Source organism: Myotis lucifugus, unplaced genomic scaffold (assembly GCF_000147115.1).
Source record: "Myotis lucifugus unplaced genomic scaffold, Myoluc2.0 scaffold_16, whole genome shotgun sequence".
Taxonomy (NCBI): Eukaryota; Metazoa; Chordata; class Mammalia; order Chiroptera; family Vespertilionidae; genus Myotis; species Myotis lucifugus.
In genome coordinates, this window is record NW_005871064.1 from 10,523,191 (window position 1) to 10,541,761 (window position 18,571).

The 18,571-nt window shown below is 44.8% G+C and overlaps 1 protein-coding gene across 1 annotated transcript in view; it reads right to left on the bottom strand.

Moving 5' to 3' along the window:
- Positions 1-18,571, bottom strand: part of FHOD3 (formin homology 2 domain containing 3) — a 327,675-nt gene that overhangs the window by 49,404 nt on the left and 259,700 nt on the right. The window contains exon 15 of the mRNA XM_023750800.1: positions 4,305-4,577. Coding sequence (XP_023606568.1) covers positions 4,305-4,577 — 273 coding nt within the window. The remainder of the gene's footprint in view (positions 1-4,304; positions 4,578-18,571) is intronic.

The following is an 18,571-nucleotide window of genomic DNA, read 5'->3' on the forward strand; positions in this document are numbered from 1 at the left end:
TGAATGAATGAATGAATGAATGTATGTTCAGGATGTCATTCCTCTGAGCTTGCTTCCTAAGGGCTAGCAGGACTATGGGATGGGCATTTCAGAATGTGGTTTCCACCTGATACCAGGGCCTCCATAGATACTTGTATTGGGAGGTGGTAGGAGACCGAGGCCATCGACGTGAGCATGGGGAGCTTTCGTTTTACTGAAGGAGACGAGCCCGATCAAACATGCTGGGGAGGACTCTGGTCTCGCCCACAGCTCCGCCTTGGACTTAGAGGAGGCATTTGGTGGGGAAGCACAAGCCCCATGTGCTGTTTCTTCCAGTGCAGCTTTGTCCTCCATGCTCCGCTCTGAGTGGCCTAACCTCCCCAAGGGACCAACACCAGAGCAAGGAGTGTTAGAGCCCTCCTGTAGGTTCCACAAACAAAAAAACACTCACACCACCAAAGAGACAGGAGAGGCATTTGAGGGCATGATGGAAAAATCTGGTTATTTGGAGTCCCTACAACTGGTCATACAGCCCGTAAACAGGGAGACTGCTTTGACGCCAGGAGGCTGGAGCAGATACAGTGGCCGAGTCTCTCTCTCTCTCTCCCAGATTGGCTCACTCTTTCTTCATTTATTGGGAAATGTTGGCAATTTCTCATTTTGGCCACAGGGAGAAGAGCCTAATCAGGTAACATTTTAAATACCTGTCTTCTCACTTGCCCTCTTCATTCACTTAGGTCTTCTTACATCGTTATGCGGAGTGCTTCTTTGTCCCTAGTTTTTCCCTCTGCTCTACTTTATCTGATATGAATATAGGTACTCCTGCTTTTCTTATTAATGTTGGCATGCTATGTCTTTGCCCAACCTTTAACTTTCTATCTGCCCATGTCATTATATTTGAAACTAGAGGCCGGGTGCATGAAACTTGTGCATGGGTAGGGTCCTTAGGCCTGGCCTGCGATCAGGGCCAATCTTCCCCGGCTGCCGGCAGCTGGCCCCACCCTCCACCCCCTGCCGCCACTGGTTGCTCTCTGTCTGTGGGGCCACCAGCAGGGCGATCGGGCTCCAGCACCGCCTATGTCCACCACTACCCACCCACAGTTCCCAGTTCCCCATAGGGCAATTGGGGCCTGTGGGCTAGGGGCAGCTCCTGTGTTGAGTGTCTGCCCCCTGGTGGTCAGTGCACATCATAGCCGACCGGTCGTTCCGCCATCTGGTCAATTTGCATATTACACTTTTATGTATATAGATAAGTTTTGTATGGATAGCATAGAGTTGGGTTGCACTTTATCCATTCTGCAAATTAAAGTAATTATTGATATGTTAGTGCTTCAGTCTCCCATTTTACTTATTTTTTTGTTTCCTTTGTTTCAGTCCTGTTTCTCCCTTCTTGGTCTTGGTAGCTTACTTGAACATTTTTTTAGAATTTCAACTTGATTTATAGTGTTTTGGAGTATGTTGCTTTGTGTAATTTTCTTAGTGGTTGCTCTAGGTCAGTGGTCGGCAAACTCATTAGTCAACAGAGCCAAATATCAACAGTACAATGATTGAAATTTCTTTTGAGAGCCAAATTTTTAAAACTTAAACTATATAGGTAGGTACACTGTTATTAACTTAATTAGGGTACTCCTAAGGCTTAGGAAGAGCCACACTCAAGGGGCCAAAGAGCCGCATGTGGCTCACGAGCCGCAGTTTGCCGACCACGGTTCTAGGTATTATAGTACATACAGTAACTCATTAGTCTCCTGGTATTGATATTTTACTACTTTGAAGTGTAGACACTGTACTTCCATTTAGATGCCTTTACCCTCCCCACTTTTAAAATATAATTGTTGTATTTCCTCTACATATATTGAGCACAATATCAAGTATGCTGTAATTTTTGCTTACAACATCAAATATGATTTAAGAAGCTCATGAGGAAAAAGACAGCCTCTTAAATTTCCCCCTAATTTTACTCATTCTGTTGTTCCTTTCTGAAATTTCAAGTTATCTTATGTCTTCATTTTCTTTCTGTTCAGAGGACTTCCTTTATCTATTCTTTAAGAGGAGGTCTGCTAGTGACAAATTCTCTTAAGTTTTCTTTAACTGTATTTATTTTCCCATTCCTAAAGGTTAGTTTTGCTGGATATAGAATTCATGGTTGACACATCTGGTTATTTGGAAGCTACTGGATGGGGTGGGGATGGGGGATAGGACAGCCACAGATTTTCCATTAGCGGCGCTTGTCTAGGGCAGGAAATGTATTAATAATAAAAAAGATTTTCTGTTCTGTTAGGCAATACTTTTCCCAATCTTTTGGCTAGGGGAATAAACTTTACTTGATGCTTCATTGCCATGCCATTCAAGTCTGAATGTCCCTAGATAGTCTGTTTTCTTTCCACCTTTCAGCATCTCCCTATGATTGGTTGTTCTGTTATGCCCAGGATGTTTATAATTTAGTTGTCATAGGGAGACCTGGGAGCAATGGAGCTTCTCCATCTTAACCAGATGCCTCCTCATTAATTTATTCATCAATGGTTTTGTGAGGCCCTACTGTGTTCTGGACGCCCAGCATGAGCTCACAATGAACAAGACAGACATCCCCATCCTCATGAAGCTTACATCAAGTGGAGACAAAGGACAGTTACACACGTAATTACAACAACGTGTGATGAATGCTACAATAATGCCTCGCCATACGATAATGCATGGAATGGGACACACGAAACAAAGGAAAAGAAAACTACACAACGAGAATAAGTTGAATATCTTTCAAGCCTTGCAAGTTCATTTTCAAATAATAGATGCAATCATAAGAATAGGATTGGAAATCATTTTGATGGTCTTTGTGATTGAGCTGAGAACATTCTGAAAAGCAAGAGCTATGCTGAGAGAGCTGTCCAGACTCCACAGCTGCTAATGGTGCCTGAGCAGTGGGATTTTTTAAGAACCGAAGAGCTATCACATATAAACATGATCACATCTCTTAGCACCACTGAAGCAGAAAAGTCACCACAAAGCCCTAACTCCTGAGGGTATACACTTGGACACCACCAGTTATTGTTGGAAAGTTAATGGTCCTTCCTGGGGAGCAGAGTCTCCATTTTTGGAAAGTTGTCCTTATTTGGAAGAATATTGGACAATCTAATCCAAGAAAGTTTTGTTCCCTGGCTTATGTTTACTAAGCCAACTCGTTGATATGTTTTAGGCCCACTACACCTGGTTATGAGGAATAACTCAGAAAGCTATGCATAAACATAAAACATTTTAAGGCCAAAATGTGATCAGGAAGACTTCCCCAACACCTTGTACTATGACCATAATTACATTAAATGTGAATACACAAGTAGAATTTGGGAGACTAATTGTAATCTGACTTTGAAAGAAATTAAAGAAATAGTAATACATTTAATACATATTAGCACATACATCTTCAACCAAACAGACACAGATTTTCAATGCAATATTTCCTAAGATATAAACCAGGGGTGGGAAACATCTGGCTCGTGGGCCGTATAAGGCCTGTGAAATCATTTGGTCTGTCCCTGCCAACCCATTAGGGGTGAGTTAATTAAATGTTTGACCAAATATAGCAGCTAATTTTTAGATTAATAATTTTGTATGGACCAAGAATGATGTTATAGTATCCAAATGGCCCTTGGCAGAAAAAAGGTTTTCCACCCCTGATATAAACTAATAAAGTCTTTTTGTCTTCTTTTGACTAATATTGCAGTAAATAAAATCTAATATATTATAACTGGTGAAAATTCAACCACTAACTATTTTAGACTAAGCCATTGATTGGCAGGTCTCATGGGAGACGTTTTGGCTCCATTCATTCATTCAATTTTCATTCATTCACCCATGCTTCAGACATAATGTATTCTTAATCTGTGAACTAACAAGCCAGGCGTGGGTCATGCCACTGGTTGGCAGGCCATTGTGGAGCTTTCATGCTGCCCTTAGGGCTCCTTGAATATATGTCACTCTTAGCTCGATGAAGGCAGCTGTAAGACTTGCCTCCACTCTGAGGACTGTTAGTCGACAGAGCTGGCTCCCTGCCAACCTGACAGCTCTCAAGCCATGGGCAGGAAAGCCAACCCCATGGTTTCACATATAAATAATAATTCAAAAGATTGTATAAATTATTTGCAATTTCTACAACCCTCTGTGGCTCCCTCCTCAAGTCCCTACTAAGGACTAACATTACATGTAATCCCTAATCATAAAGTCACTATTACATGATGAGTGAGCTGGGCCAGCCGGTCACCTCAGAGGCCAGCAACCCAGGACCCCCACCCTGAGGTCCCCAGGAATGTTTATGGAAAAAGGGGCTTGATTACCAGTGCCCCTGTCCCTGGAGAGCTTGTCCTCCTTCTCCTCCCTCTCTAACGTGCTGCTGGAGGATGAGATGCTCGAGGCAGAGCAGTTGTCCCTCTCGTTCACCTCCTCGTTCCTCCTCTCCTTCTCACTGAGGGAGGCTCGCTCTTCCAGTTCCTGCTCCACTTCGCTCTCAGTCCCCAAGTGGGCAGGGGCTACTTCCTGGTTGGCATCATCGGCCACCTGCCCCACCTCCTCCTCTGGTCCCGGTTCTGGTGCAGGATCCTGGGTGCTCGCTGGTGGAGACAACAATGGAGATACAATCACAAGAGGAAGCATCAAGGATGGTGTGAGGAAGGATGTGAGCTTGATTTCTCTGTGCTTTCCTGGCAGGCAGAATTCTACAGATGGCCCCCGAGACCCCTGTCCCCTGGCAAGTCAACCAAATACAGTCTGGGCACTGCTAGGAAGGGACTGTGCAGCTGACATCGACCTTAAAATATGGAGATCATCCAGGTGGGCCTGATCCAATCCTGGAGCCTTTTGAAAGCAGGATGCTTTCTGATTAGCAGAAGAAAGAAGTCAGAGATATTAGAAGCAGGAGAAGGATTTGACACCACGCTTCTGGCTTTAAAGATGGGGAGCCATGTGACAAGGAATGTGGGTAACCTCTAAAAAGCTGAGAGTGACTCCAGGCCTACAGAAAACAAGGCATAGGGACCTCAGTTTTACAAGCCCAAGAAACTGAATCCTGCCAACAACCGGAATAAACCTGGAGGTGGATTCTTCCCAGAGTCTCCCCATAAGAGCCCAGCCAGCACAACCTTGATCATGGCCTTGAGATACCCAAGGCCAAGAACACCGCTGAGTCATGCTGGACTTCTGACCTACGAAAACTCTTGGGTAATAAATAGGTGCCATTTTGAATTGCTATTTTTGAGCTGATTGGTTATGCAGCAATAGATAACTAATACATGAACCTTCTGCCTCTCCAGGGAAAGAGAAAAAAAAATCCATGGTGAATCAAGCTGGTAAGCAAGTAGCAGCCAATGTTTTATCAGTGGCTACACCAACGAGGCTTGTCACCCTTTGCTTGAATTGTTTGCTCATAATGTAAACTAGTCCATAATTTGGAAAGCTATGTGAACAATCCCTCATGGGCACAGACTATTTGTAAACCTATCAAGACTAGAAACATGATGCCTGTCCCAAGGTAAATGCCCTGCCCCTGTGTGCCATCCTCTAGGGAGCAGGGGGTGCCACCACAGGGCTTTCTTTGCATGCTTTTGCTGACCAAACTCTCTGCTGTGGGCTGTGGATAAGTAACAAAATGATTGAGAATACAAAAAAAATCTGAGACAACTGCCACATATGAGGGCCAGAAGAGTCGGACTGGCCACCCTGAGGATCTTTGACCAGTGAGGGCACAGCCACATTGAGGGAATCTGACATTGTGCCCCAAGAGTGTGAGCTCGAGCCCTAGGCAAACACATTCAGATGGGATCTGCCCGTGGCAGGAACTGTGAGAGACCTTGCCAGACCCCATAAGAACAAGCAGACCAGGAAGCTCTCTCTCTGTGGGGGTATTGTGCCAACTCCGGTAAGCAGGGATGGCTGGCAGTGGAGTGTGCTTAGCGCCCCCAGTAGGCCTGGCAGCGGCATTACTATGAGTGAGGAAAGCTCAGCATCCCAGCAAGAACTCCTACCATGACTCACTGGGCCAGCAGCCCCACCCCTCGTCTGCTCTCAGGCTGCCTTTCTCTAGGAATGCACCAGGGAACTTGGGAGGGAGGCAGGCAGTGGGGAGGATGAGATGCCTGGGTCACTTCCAACCTCCACAGGAAGAAATACTCCTCCGTGGGAACCTCCTGTCCAGGGCCCTTCAGGTAAAACTGGGTGTAGAGGATGGAGGGCCTCTCCCTTCTGCCTGCCCGTAGCTTGATGACATGTTGTACACCTTCTGCTGGGGACCCCAGCTTAATACAGGAGCTCTTCCCTGGGAGACTGCAGGAAGGGAGGCCCGGCAGCAAAGGCCCCTGCTTTCTACCAGCCGTCCCTGCTGGGTGTCTCCAAGAGGGACAGTTATAAGAACTGGTGATATGAGGCCAAAGTTTCCGGGTAGAGATGCACTGACTGGCAGTAGCAGGAGGAAACCATAGGGCATGACCATGAACGTGAACCTACATGCCTATGAATGAGCGTGTCAGGCACTTTTCCTTAAAAGCCAAACCTGGGCTGGTACAGGGAAAGAGTGAACCCGTCTTTGAGAAACATTCCCTTTGGTGTTGAAGGAACTGTAATGGTACCTTCTCTTCATCTGATAATAGAGTATTTAGTAAAGAGATATAAAACCCTCTCTGTTTTACAAACATGGCGAAAGCATAGTTTCAGCAACAGCAGTGTCATCATTTGGTTGACAGAAAGCATCTGTTCTTGCGCACATTAACTTCAGAATAGCCACATCAAAATGAAAATGTGTTTCCAACAGCCTCGCATGTGGCATGCATTTGAGTTGTAATTGGGGAGCATATGGCGCAAACTGGTGAGGGTGCCTCCGGGTGGTTTCATTACTGACAGGGAGACGGGCGCAGTTGGCTGCCATAAGTCTGTGTCTACTCACCCTCCCCAGGAGACAGGCAAAGTAGGAAGGATCCAGGACTTGATGGTTGTTTGACTCTAGCCTACATGCACCCCACTGTCATCTCCTTTCATAGGCAGGGGCTCTGCCCTCTGATTAGCCAGCCAGTGGCTGCCTGGAGAGGTGTGGGAATGGGCATGCAAGCTCTAGGAAGCCATGTACTCTTGGGAATAAACAGTGCAATTGCACCCCCACACTTTGGGGCTTAGCTTCAAATATGGAGTCTGACGTTTATATGTGTGATCCAACACTGGGGTGGTTTCTCTTTTTCATTAGCTGAGGAGCTAGTCATCTCTGAAACTGATCAAACGCAGACTCAGTGTCCACCAGGTCTGACCACAAATCTGTGGTATGTGAGGTTGTCCTAATGATGAACAAATTAAATACTATTCATACAGACTCAAGTCAAGCAAAACCATCAATGATGGAGCGAGTGAAGGCAGAGAGCAAACACATAGCTGCTCATTCCTGACGATCTCTGTGCACATACATCCGGCAACACCTGTGGCATCGACGTAACAACAGCCTTGTTTTCAGAGGGCTCCCCACATGGCTAGGACACAGGGCATAAAAACCCATCAGCAAGTCACAGTGGTATGTGGCCAGGCACCTACGAGAGTTCACTGGATGACAAGTGACAGGAGTCCCTGGAAGGAGCAGCCAGGGTCCTCGGCTATACTGATCAAACAAGGGCAGAAGGTCCTTGAGGACCAAGACCACGCCTGCCTCTTATGTCCCAGTGCTCCTAGGCCAGCATCTGCTCACATTCTTTCTCAGTGATACTCAGGAAGCACCCTGAGAGTACCTACCAAATCCCAGATTTCTGCTCCCCTTTCCCATTACCTTTCATCAGGGACTCCCTCGTCAACACCCCCTTTCACACATACACCATCACTGCCTTTGAGTCATTGCCCCACACCAGGCCGGCTGCTCTCTGGGCAGACACAGGGAACAGTACCATCTACACTCCCCGAGTCCCCAAGAAATAGAAGAACTAAATTAGTCTGCAGGAAAAGTCCAAAAGACAGCTAAGGTATTTGCCAACACCCGGGGTGAAAACTGCTCACAACTTCCCACTGTTGCTGGTCCCAGTATTTATGAGCCTTTCTCTGGCCCAGCAGTGGTGTTGATGGTGAGAGAGACAGTGATGCAACACAGACTTGGCTCTTGTGGAGGTTACAGAGGAGCCAGGGATCCTACCCTTCTTGCCTGGCCTCTGCCCGGCAAAGGTGGGCCAAGCCTGCCACCAATGGACCCAGGGAAAGCCCAGACCTCGGCTTCCTCACAACTAAAAGTATTTATCAACCTGGCCAGTGTTGCTCAGTGGTTGAGCATCACCCTAAGAACCAGGAGGTCATGGTTCCATTCTCTGTCAGGGCACATGCCAGGGCTGTGTGCTCAATCCCCAGTAGGGGGCATGCAGGGTCAGCCGATTAATGCTTCTCTTTCATCACTGATGTTTCTCTTTCCCTCTCTTCCTCTCTGAAATCAATAAAAATATATTTTAAATATTCATCAATATTACAGCTATTCTAAGAGCAAAAGCATGATGCCCTGGAGGGTATGGTCAGGGTCTTTGGCAAGACCTGGGGTGGGATATGTGTATCTGAGCTAAAATGGCATTTAAGCAGAGTCTCCAAAGATGACAAGGAGTTAAAAGGGAGAAAGAGGACATGAAAATGTTCTGGGCAGAAGGAGGAGCGTGTGCAGAGACTCAGAGCAAAGGCTGTGCTGCAGGAATGAAAGATGCCAGCAACAGGGGCCAGGGTCACTGTAAGAGGTAAAGGCCTGGAACTTTACTCTCAGGGCCATGATGGCTGCTCAAGTGGAGACAGGCGGTGCTTCAGTTTGTCTGAGAGAAGCCCCCCTCCATTACAACTGCATCACAATCAAACTACAGGCATGTCTGCAGCTGCGAGGGAGGCTCCTAGTCCCTGTGGAGCAAACCGACAGGAGGCAAATGCTGCAGACCAAGAGGCAGAGGCAGAGGCGGGTCCATGGACTCAAGAGCAGAACGAATGAACTGCACTGCTGGGAGAACGCAGGGCAAGTGACTGCGACTCTGGACAGTGGGGTGAAGTCTTCTGTCCCAAGACCCACCGGGGAGGTGCTGTGTTAGCCTTTGGGGAAGCAGGGCATGCTGTAGGGCTGCCTGTCTGTCGGGAGGTCTTCTAATTGCCCTCAGAAAGCTGAGGCGGAGGAACCGGTAAAGGCTCAGGCCAGAGGGCCGGCAGGAAGGGAGGGGCAGGGCGGCCACTCCCAACCACACACCTGCAGCCCCATCTTCAAGTCAGTGCTCAGAAGTGGCTGTGATAAACCAAAAGGCAAGGCCTGCCAGCCTCGCCCCCACCCCACCACTTTGCCACACTTGTCCATACCCACCACACCTGCCAATCTCCTCTAACGGAGAAAGGACACAGAGATCTGGTGGTATCTCTGGGGCTGGGCAAAGGAGGGGGACTATGAGGAGTTGGGCAGGTGCCCAGGCAGCCTTTCTGCAGGCGGCTTTGAGTTTGGAAATAAAAGGAGGACATGGCAAGAAGTGCCTGGCAACATGCGAGGTGTCCAAACCTGGGATCTGTCCTTCTGGACCACGTCCTGAGAGAGCAGGCTGATGGGGGCTTGGCACTTCCAGGGGCACTTAGCCAAGGCCAGAAGAATGCATTTGGCTGGGGCCTGCACTGACCTGATGCAGAGGGCTTCCAACTAAATTTTACGCCTGGGGTGGGGGAGTGTAAGGAAGAAGAAAGAAATCAAAATTCAACTGTATGAAGGAATACAGTAATGGGTCACTTAGGTAACGTGGAAGGAATAGCAGGAAGGAAGATGTGTGTGGTATGTTCAGAAGGAAGTAACCAGGAACCTGGTTGTTGCCATCCTGGAGGAAGGACCCATGACCTGAGCATGGTCACTAATGGGAATTCTTTATCCAAAGGAAACGGACTTACAGGAGAGAGAGGTCAGGGAGCCAGGATGGGACCATCAATATGAGAACCCCAGGAAAAGAGGGAACACTTAAGTGTTTTTATTGAGGGAATATAAGAGGGTGGCCAGTCAGGTGACTGGTACTCCCCTCATGTAGATCACAAAGGTGGGAGAGCAACAAGGATAGCGCAGGCCTTGAGGATTTCAGCCACTCAGCCCTGGTCCAGGTCAGTCAGGGCAGACATCGACCAATACCAGCTAGTTCTCTCTGTCCCCCCCAAAGCCCGGCACTGATTACTCATCTCCTGAAAATCCCGGTAGACACCAGGCCCAGCTTGGCCTTAAAGTGAAGTAAAGAAAGAAGTTACTATGAATTGAGCACCTTCTATACACCAGGGAAGGCCTAGATATCATACACTCATCACCCTATTTCTCTCACACAAACATTATGAAGGTTAGCGCCCCATGTGAGAAATGAGGAAACAGGTTCAGAGAGGTTCAGTGGCTTGTCCAGGGCTACACAGTGGGCTGGACACTCGCAGACTGCTCCTCCAGACCCAGTCTCTGCTCCGCTCTGCTGGCCTCTGTGGAGAGCACCTCCCGGGAAGAACCAGCCAAGGTGGGCAGAAGGAGAGGATGGAGTATTTATGCCCCCGCTCTCTTCAGATGGGCCACAATTTGGCAGAAGTAATTAGGCCACTAATTCTGTCCCATAGGCTCCCTCCCAAGTCTACAGAGATCTTATTAAGTTCCTCCAGGCTAGTTTCTGGATGCTTCCCCAGACTCAGATGGTCCCCTGACCCTCTGCACATCTCTGTAAGGAATCCCTCAGGCCCCCTCTGAGCATGCGCCATCTTCCAGAAGGATTCACTGACAAGCTGAGCAAATACTAGGATTTGAACCTCGAATGGCCTGAACGAAAGCTTGGGCTGCGAATCATGATGTGCCTGTGTGGTGACTGACTTAAGCCTTAAAGGAGAAGTATACTATAATCATTTCTTTAAAGAAAATGTATGGTGGACACAAACGTTCCAATTCTGCTTTCATCGATGTCCCTCGCAGCAGAGTCCAGAGTGTCCAATTGGAATCTCTTGTCATGCGATTTTTCTTTGAAGAGATAAATTGCTGGTAGAAAGATCTGAATTTAATAAGATGTTGGGTGGCTTCGACTGATTTCAATCTGTGATGGTGTCTCCGATGACTCTGCCAGGACTTGGCTTTCTGGCAGGTCTTATGAAACCAGGGGCTGGGCCAGCCAGTTCTATAATAGTGGCTCCAAATTGCGTAGGTTCCAGGGACCTCCCCAGTTCATAGCTAATAACTAACACCATCGACTTTCAGCTGTGGCTGAATCACAGAAATGTGAAAAAGGTCCCAAGAGAAAAAGCTCAGAACTTTGAAAATTCTTTAGCCTTTGCTTTTGGTGTGGGGCCAGCTCTCTCTAAGCTGTTCACTCAGATCCACTCTGCTGCTGGGTTTCTTAGCATCGCTACTATGGATATCTGAGGTTGGATAATTCTTTGTTGTGGGGGGCTCTCCCGTGCACTGTAGGATGTTTAGCAGCTTTCCTAGGCTTCTACCTACACGAGGTCAATAGCATCTGCTCCCCAGTTGTGACAACCAGTCATATCTCCAGACACTGTCAAATGTCCCTGGTGGGGGCGGGGGGGAGGGGGGGAAACAATTACCCCTGGTTGAGAATCATTGCTCTGAGTGAATAGCCTCATTAGGATGGGCACAAACTCAGCTTACTCAAGTTGTACAAAAGAAATACTTTGTCACCTGCAAGATTCTGTGTCATCAGTCTAATGAACTTGTATGCCTTTAAATTAAGCCCAGTTTTGTTCTGACAGTTCAGAGCTACATTTTCTAAACCATTAAGGCCGAAGCTGCCTCTTAAGATGAAAACCATACATGGTCAAAATTACCTTCTGAAGTCCTTTTGGAAGATGCCACTTTATGAAGCCCATACCCACCCTCACAGTTCCAACCATCAAGGTTTTCATTTAGCTTCAGTGGAATGCTGTCAGAAGTACTGAGCTTGTGGCCATGGGCCAGTTATCTTCAAATACAAAACCTTAAACTCTAAAGCAGTGGTTCTCAACCTTCCTAATGCCGCGACCCTTTAATACGCCGGGTACTCGTATGTGGGCATATCTGCATGTGGGCGGACCCGCCTGAAGATGGATAGAGGAGCGGTATCTCGGTTCCTAAGACCATCGAAAATATGTTTTTTCCGATGGTCTTAGGCGACCCCTGTGAAAGGGTCGTTCGACCCCCAAAGGGGTTGCGACCCACCGGTTGAGAACTGCTGCTCTAAAGTCACATTTGATGTAGGAAGTCATTCATGCTTCAAGAGGCACATGAGAGTCAGGAATGACCCAAGAAAGAAACAGATCTGTGGCCCTCATGTCATGCTCACAGGGGGACATACGCCAGAGTTGATGTTGAGCAGGATTATAAACACGATTAAATTGTAACTTCCACTCCCCTCCCCCTGTGCCTCTCGATTGGTTATGCTTCTGACCGAGTTCACTTGGTTAAACATATATATGCTACTACTCCACTGTAGTATCATGTAGGACAAAAGGAAGCCAGTTTTAGGTCTAATTATTCTAATGGTTAGCATATAGATTCTATTTCACACCATAATCAGAAAATTAAGAGCAATTTGAGGTTATTGTATCATTTATGACCATCTCATTATTTTGAACTTGAATCTTATGCATGATTTCAAACATCAGCCCCCATTTATGAAGACTTCCTTTGAGCTCTTTATATTTCTATTTTAAGGTTAGGTCTTGTCTTGGTTCAAACAGAGTCAAACAGGATCAACCCTAATATCTGCTTGTCCTGCCATGCCCAGGAGGGCTAGTGGAACTCCTGGGTTAACTACATGACCATTTTCTTTTCTTTCTTTCTTTTTTTTTTTTAAGAGAAGTAGACTTCTAATTTTTTAAAAATATATTTTTATTGATTTCAGAGAGGAAGGGAGAGGGAGAGAGAGATAGAAACATCAATGATCAGAGAATCATAGATTGGCTGCCACCTGCACGCCCCCTACTGGGGATCGAGCCAGCAACCCAGGCATGTGCCCTTGACCGGAATCAAACCCAGAATCCTTCAGGCCACAGGCCGATGCTCTATCCACTGAGCCAAAGCAGCTAGGGCCCATTTTCTTATAAGAGCAAATCAGGAGACAAGCCTAGCTTCAAACTGGCAACATATTTCAACAGCACCTATAGTTCTTGTCAAGCCCCAGACAGAAACATCAAAGATGTCAACACAAAAACTGCTATTTTGGAAGGGATATACTAGCATTAAAATGGATAGTCCTAAATAATAACAGCTAGCAAATAAATTGATTGAATTTGAGGGTATTTTTTCCTAATTCATATTTTTCAGGTTGAGCAAGATAGAGTTACTATTAATTAGATGTTCTAATGTGATTAGTAGCAACCTCATTCATTTCATAAATATTGATTTAGACTTTTCATGGGCTAGGCACTGTGCTAGGCACAAAGAAGTCATATGTGAAAAATTGTCTTCTTTAAAATATTTTTCAAGCCAAAGTGATCTCTTAAGTCAGAGTCAACAGATATTATAATATCAAAACAACTAATATATAAGGAAAATATTAGCTCTTCCTTCTAGTAGAGTATGACCAAGTCTAAGCAGAACCAGCTAGCTTGAGATTGGGATAAAACTAGAAATCCACATTTAAATTCTCATTCCAAAAGGTTGAGCCTATCTCACTTGCATCTATTCACTAATGGATGTGGCTTTCCACTAGTCAATGATTCCGTTTATTTGCGCTTGTTAACAAATTCATTCACAAAGAAATGGAGAAAATTTCAGTTAAAATAAGGAGTATTTTAAAAGGCAGTGGAATAAGTATTTTAATTATAAATTTGTTGAGGATCATTCTCTGAATTTTCTCTCCTTTTTAGAGTTTGATCTCAGAAAGAAATAGCCCTCATATATATGTCAACTTTGTAAAAGTTTCCTCTCTATAGTAGGCCACCATCATTTCTTCATTTTTTACAGAGTGGCCTATATAGTCAAAGATGTGTCCTCTATCATGGTCTGTGTAATAAATATTACAGGGGAAACAGCTGTCTCTGTTGATTAATGTGTCTGCTTTCTTTTTTCATGTTGTGTATTCATTGATGAGCTCATAAAACAATCATTAAATGCCAATTCTGCTCCAAGCATTTGGGGTAACAAAGGTGAGTGCAAGCAGGAACACATGGATTAGAAGGGAGAACGGATGAGGAGGGAGAACGATTGGATATGAAGTGAGATAAACCCTGTATCTTAGGGACGCACAATCTGAAGGGAAATACAGAAGAGGAAACAAATAATGCTTTATAGAAGAGAAGATGTTTTAACTAGATAAATAAACGTCCAGTGGCACCCAGTGCAAGAGGGAAGTCAGGCACAGAGGCACACCTGAGAGAACATGGCACCTTCCAGGTACTGATAGCACTTTGGTGTTAATGGAACATAACATGTGGGGGTGGTTGTGGTGGTAAAAGCCTGGTTGTAGGGACTAGATGACCAATAGTTAAGGTCTTAACTTTATGTTGTAGATAATGGAGAGCCACTGGAAGATTTTAAGAACAAGGTATAGATGATGACTTTTTTGATTGGGTTGCTAAGACAAACCTAGAAGATGTAAGATCTATAAAGAACCAGATTAGAGATGACTAAGATTAGGACTAAGGCATTTGTGATAGAAAGATAGGGAAGAGAGAAAGGAGCACAGAAACACTTGGTGATTGGATAAAGGAAAGAACATTGAGGGAAGAGTAAAAAATTACATGTATGCTTCCAGCTTAAGTGACTAGGCCAAGAAAGATGGTCTTAACCAGATGAGGACTAGAAGATACAAGTAGGTCTGAAGGTTGGAATTTTATGGGTGAGAGATGGGTGACATATCTCATCTGAATGTCTGGCACCCATTAAGTCTGCAGTGTCTGAGGAGCATTCAGATGGTGATGTCTAAAAAGGTTGGATACATGCTGCCTGAGCTCAAGAAGGCCAAGGCTGAAGATTCGACCTAGCAATTTTTAGCACATGGGAGGTAGTTAAGATTCACAGGTAGGGACCCAAGGTCATAGCCATAGGGTGTGGCATGAAATGAGGGTTGCTGCAGAAGGAACCTTGAAAAAAACCTGACACTTAGGGGACAGATAGAAAAACAGTAAGAAGATCGAAATAAAATGATGAGAAAATAATAATAAAAATGTAGAAGACATGAAAGTCAATTAAAACACTGAGTCGGAAGATTATCTAGTGGGATACACAGGAATCCAGAGATGCTGACCTAGAAAGTCAACAAAAATCTATTGAAACTTCTCAGTGTATCTAGTGGAGGAGCTTTCTCAGAGGATGTTCCAGCTTCAGAAGGCTCCAAAGATTCTTGCCATGCTCAGAGGCAGATACGATGCATTCCAGGGATTCTCTGGAGACAGCATACTTTTAAGGACTAAAAAACCACTCTGTGATTATGTTGCCCCACATGGCAGGCATTGTATCATTTAGTACAAATATCTTATGGAGGTTGGTGATGGAAAGACAGGGGTGCTAGAGGAAAAGGAGGAGTGGTGGAGGTGGCAGAGTGGTGATCAAGGTCCTGACCACAGATAAAGACTCTAAAAGGAACCAGCGAGTTCTTCATTTTTACTATAAGGAACCAGAGAGTTATTCTTTTTTGCTATTTCTCAGTCCCAGTCACTGACTCTGAAAATTCAAAGTATCACCTGATTAAGAATGCTCATTGTCCCTACCTGTGGAAGCCTCCTCACTGTACCTGGAGCATTTTCCCAAGGCTCCCACCTGGAATGCAAAGCACTGATGTCTTTCTGGATTCCCTGTTAGCACCTCTAGGTGCAGAAAAACTCATTCACCCCCCAGAGCCTGGTGCAGACTGGGTCTTGCAGCTCCTGATCCCTTTTGCTATGTCAAGAACAAACAAGCTAATTACTGTTCAAAACCTTAAATTTTTTTTATTTACATTAAACAGATTTTAGGTTACAAATTTGATGATAAAAGTTGGTTCAAAACCATTATAACCCAGCACTTAGAAACAATTCTCCAAGGTTCTCTTGTGTTCTGCAGTCCTGCAAGCAGAGGCACTGATAGCCTGTGCTCTGGACTATCTTTCTAAGGATGCATGCAAACAGCCTTGGAAGACAGAGATAGTGTCTCCGGCTACAGCACAGGACAGGTTTATTGCCCACGGTGTAAAAGACAATGTCTTTCTCTGGGACAAAGGGAAGACATGCTAACTGCCCACTCTCAAAGGGTTGGAATTCCTAAGCTCAGGGTTTCTCTTTGTGTGCATTCAGGTACCACTTGTGCCTGTACATATCGCCTTGTGGGAACTGCGGCTTGGAAAATGGCACAGATGCTGATACTCTGGCTACTATTGTTGTTCTAAGCAATTAAGTTCTTTGTCTCTGATCCAGAAGTTTCATGTCTTCTGCCAACAACATCCATGAAATTGTGGCAGGCTAACTTACTAGCTTACCAAGTACGGTAAAGTCTTAGACCCTTCACAGACTCTGATACCTGATTGCTATCTGTAAAGTTATGTTGATCACATGATAACCTTCTTTAACAGCTTTCCCAGTGCCATTATTTGCTTTGTCTTTACTTAAGTATACTTAAGTAAGATTCATAATTTGTGTAGATCAAAAGGATTCAAGACTGCCTGGTTGGTGTGGCTCAGTGGTTGAGCATCCATCCATGAACCCAGAGGTCACTAGTTTGATTTCCGGTCAGGGCACATGTTTGGGTTGTGTAGGAGGCAGCTGATCGATGCTTCTCTCTCATTAATATTTCTGTCTCTCTCTCCCATTCCCTTGTCTCTCTCAAATCAATAAAAACATATTTTGTTTAAAAAAGAACTCAAGACTATTTAATGGTCTAACATATGGTGCAAAACACACTGCAGGCAAATGTTATTCTCTATAGGAGGAAAGATGGGAAGGTTTTCCTTTTTCCACGTTTAGAGAGCATGAAATGGTAATGCAAAAAAAAATCTAATGATTTTCAAAGGCTCTCAAAAAGAACTCCATAGCAGGTGTAGCAGGCAGGGCCTTAGACTTGGGTAGAGTTCCTGAGAGATTTTCCTTAATTACCAAGTGGCATCAAGTAGCAGCAGTAAGATGAGGTATGGGGAGGTGGGGCAGCCCTGAGTCACAGAACCACAAGGAATCTAGTTTCCTGCCAATTCATGAAATAAGGGACTGGAGGTGTCCAAAGCTTTATGCAAAGGAACTAGCATGCATTAGGCTGGTGATTGATGATATTCTGCTGCTACTGTGATTGATGATAATATAGATGTCTCTGATATTTGCCACAACGAAAGTGACAAAGATGCTCAATGACTGGGAACAACAGCCATGATGATGAATGATACCTACGTGAAAAATGATTATTATTTAAACAAATTGAACATTTCAAGATACAGGTGTATGTCTATATTTTGTTTACGGATGTGAAGATCAGGAAGTTAGAGGCATTGTCCTATTGACCAGTACTTTAAACACTAGAATATCTAAGAGAAAATATCAGCATACCATGTCAACAATTTCTGTGAATGCCTCCAGGTAAATGCTGGTGAGTAGGACATGGCCATATACATCACGGTTTATATCTCTAATGGCCAAACAATGAGATATTTGGAAATATCTAGAAATCCAATGATAGGTAGAAAAAAAAAAGTGTTGAACATATTTTTCCCTGACGGATCTCAGAGGAAGTGGGGTGTGGAGGGGTAGGGAGTTATTGACCAAAGAACTTATATGCATATTTGCATAATCCATGGACATAGACAATAGTGTGGTGAAGGCCCAGGGTGGGGCAGGAACCAAGTGGAAGGGGGCAGCAGGGGAAAAAATGGGGGACATCTGTAATACTCTCAACAATACAGATAAAAAAATTAATATAGTGTGGTAAAATTTTCAAATGCATCTCCAAAGCATTATTTCTGTGTGCAACATGAGTGGGGCAAAGTAGGTTTACAGTTTATTATTTTCAAATGGAAAATAATACAATAATTAATAAATATTAATACAAAATTGTTTCATGTACTCAACTGTAAACCTACTTTTGCCCCACCTTGTAGAGAACTAAACTAAAACTAAGAAAAATAATCCAGCCATTATACATGCTTTCATGGTGTCACTAGTAGGTGAAAGATACTTATAACCAGCTTCCTTCTACCAGGAAAGGCCATCTGTCTCTATCTAGTCTCAGGAGGGACTCGGGTGCGTGAGCCAAGCAGCAAGGAAGGAACACAGTTCTAGCTTCCAAGGGGTAGTTCAACCCTGGGTCCACCATCAATGCCTGCATTTGAGATGAGTGGTGTTCTCCACTATTTCCATGAAATAGGGTACCTAGATCTAACACCTGCTAGGATAAAAGGTTACCTTGCTATGTTATTTCACATCTGCTGCATCTTTTTCTCTGTGAGAATAATTTACTTGTTCCTAGAGTCATCTGTGAGTTTTTTGAAATAATAGAAAATAAACTTATTAGATAGATATTCTGACATATACCCCCAGAGCTCAGGGGAAATAAGGAAAATATAATGAAAGCAATGGGTGAAGAGATAGGCTCTTCCATGTTTACCTAAATTTTGGGCTGATCGTCTCTGTCAGTTATGTCATAATGCAAATGAAAACACATGTATGTGTTTCTTCCTCACTTGGGCCT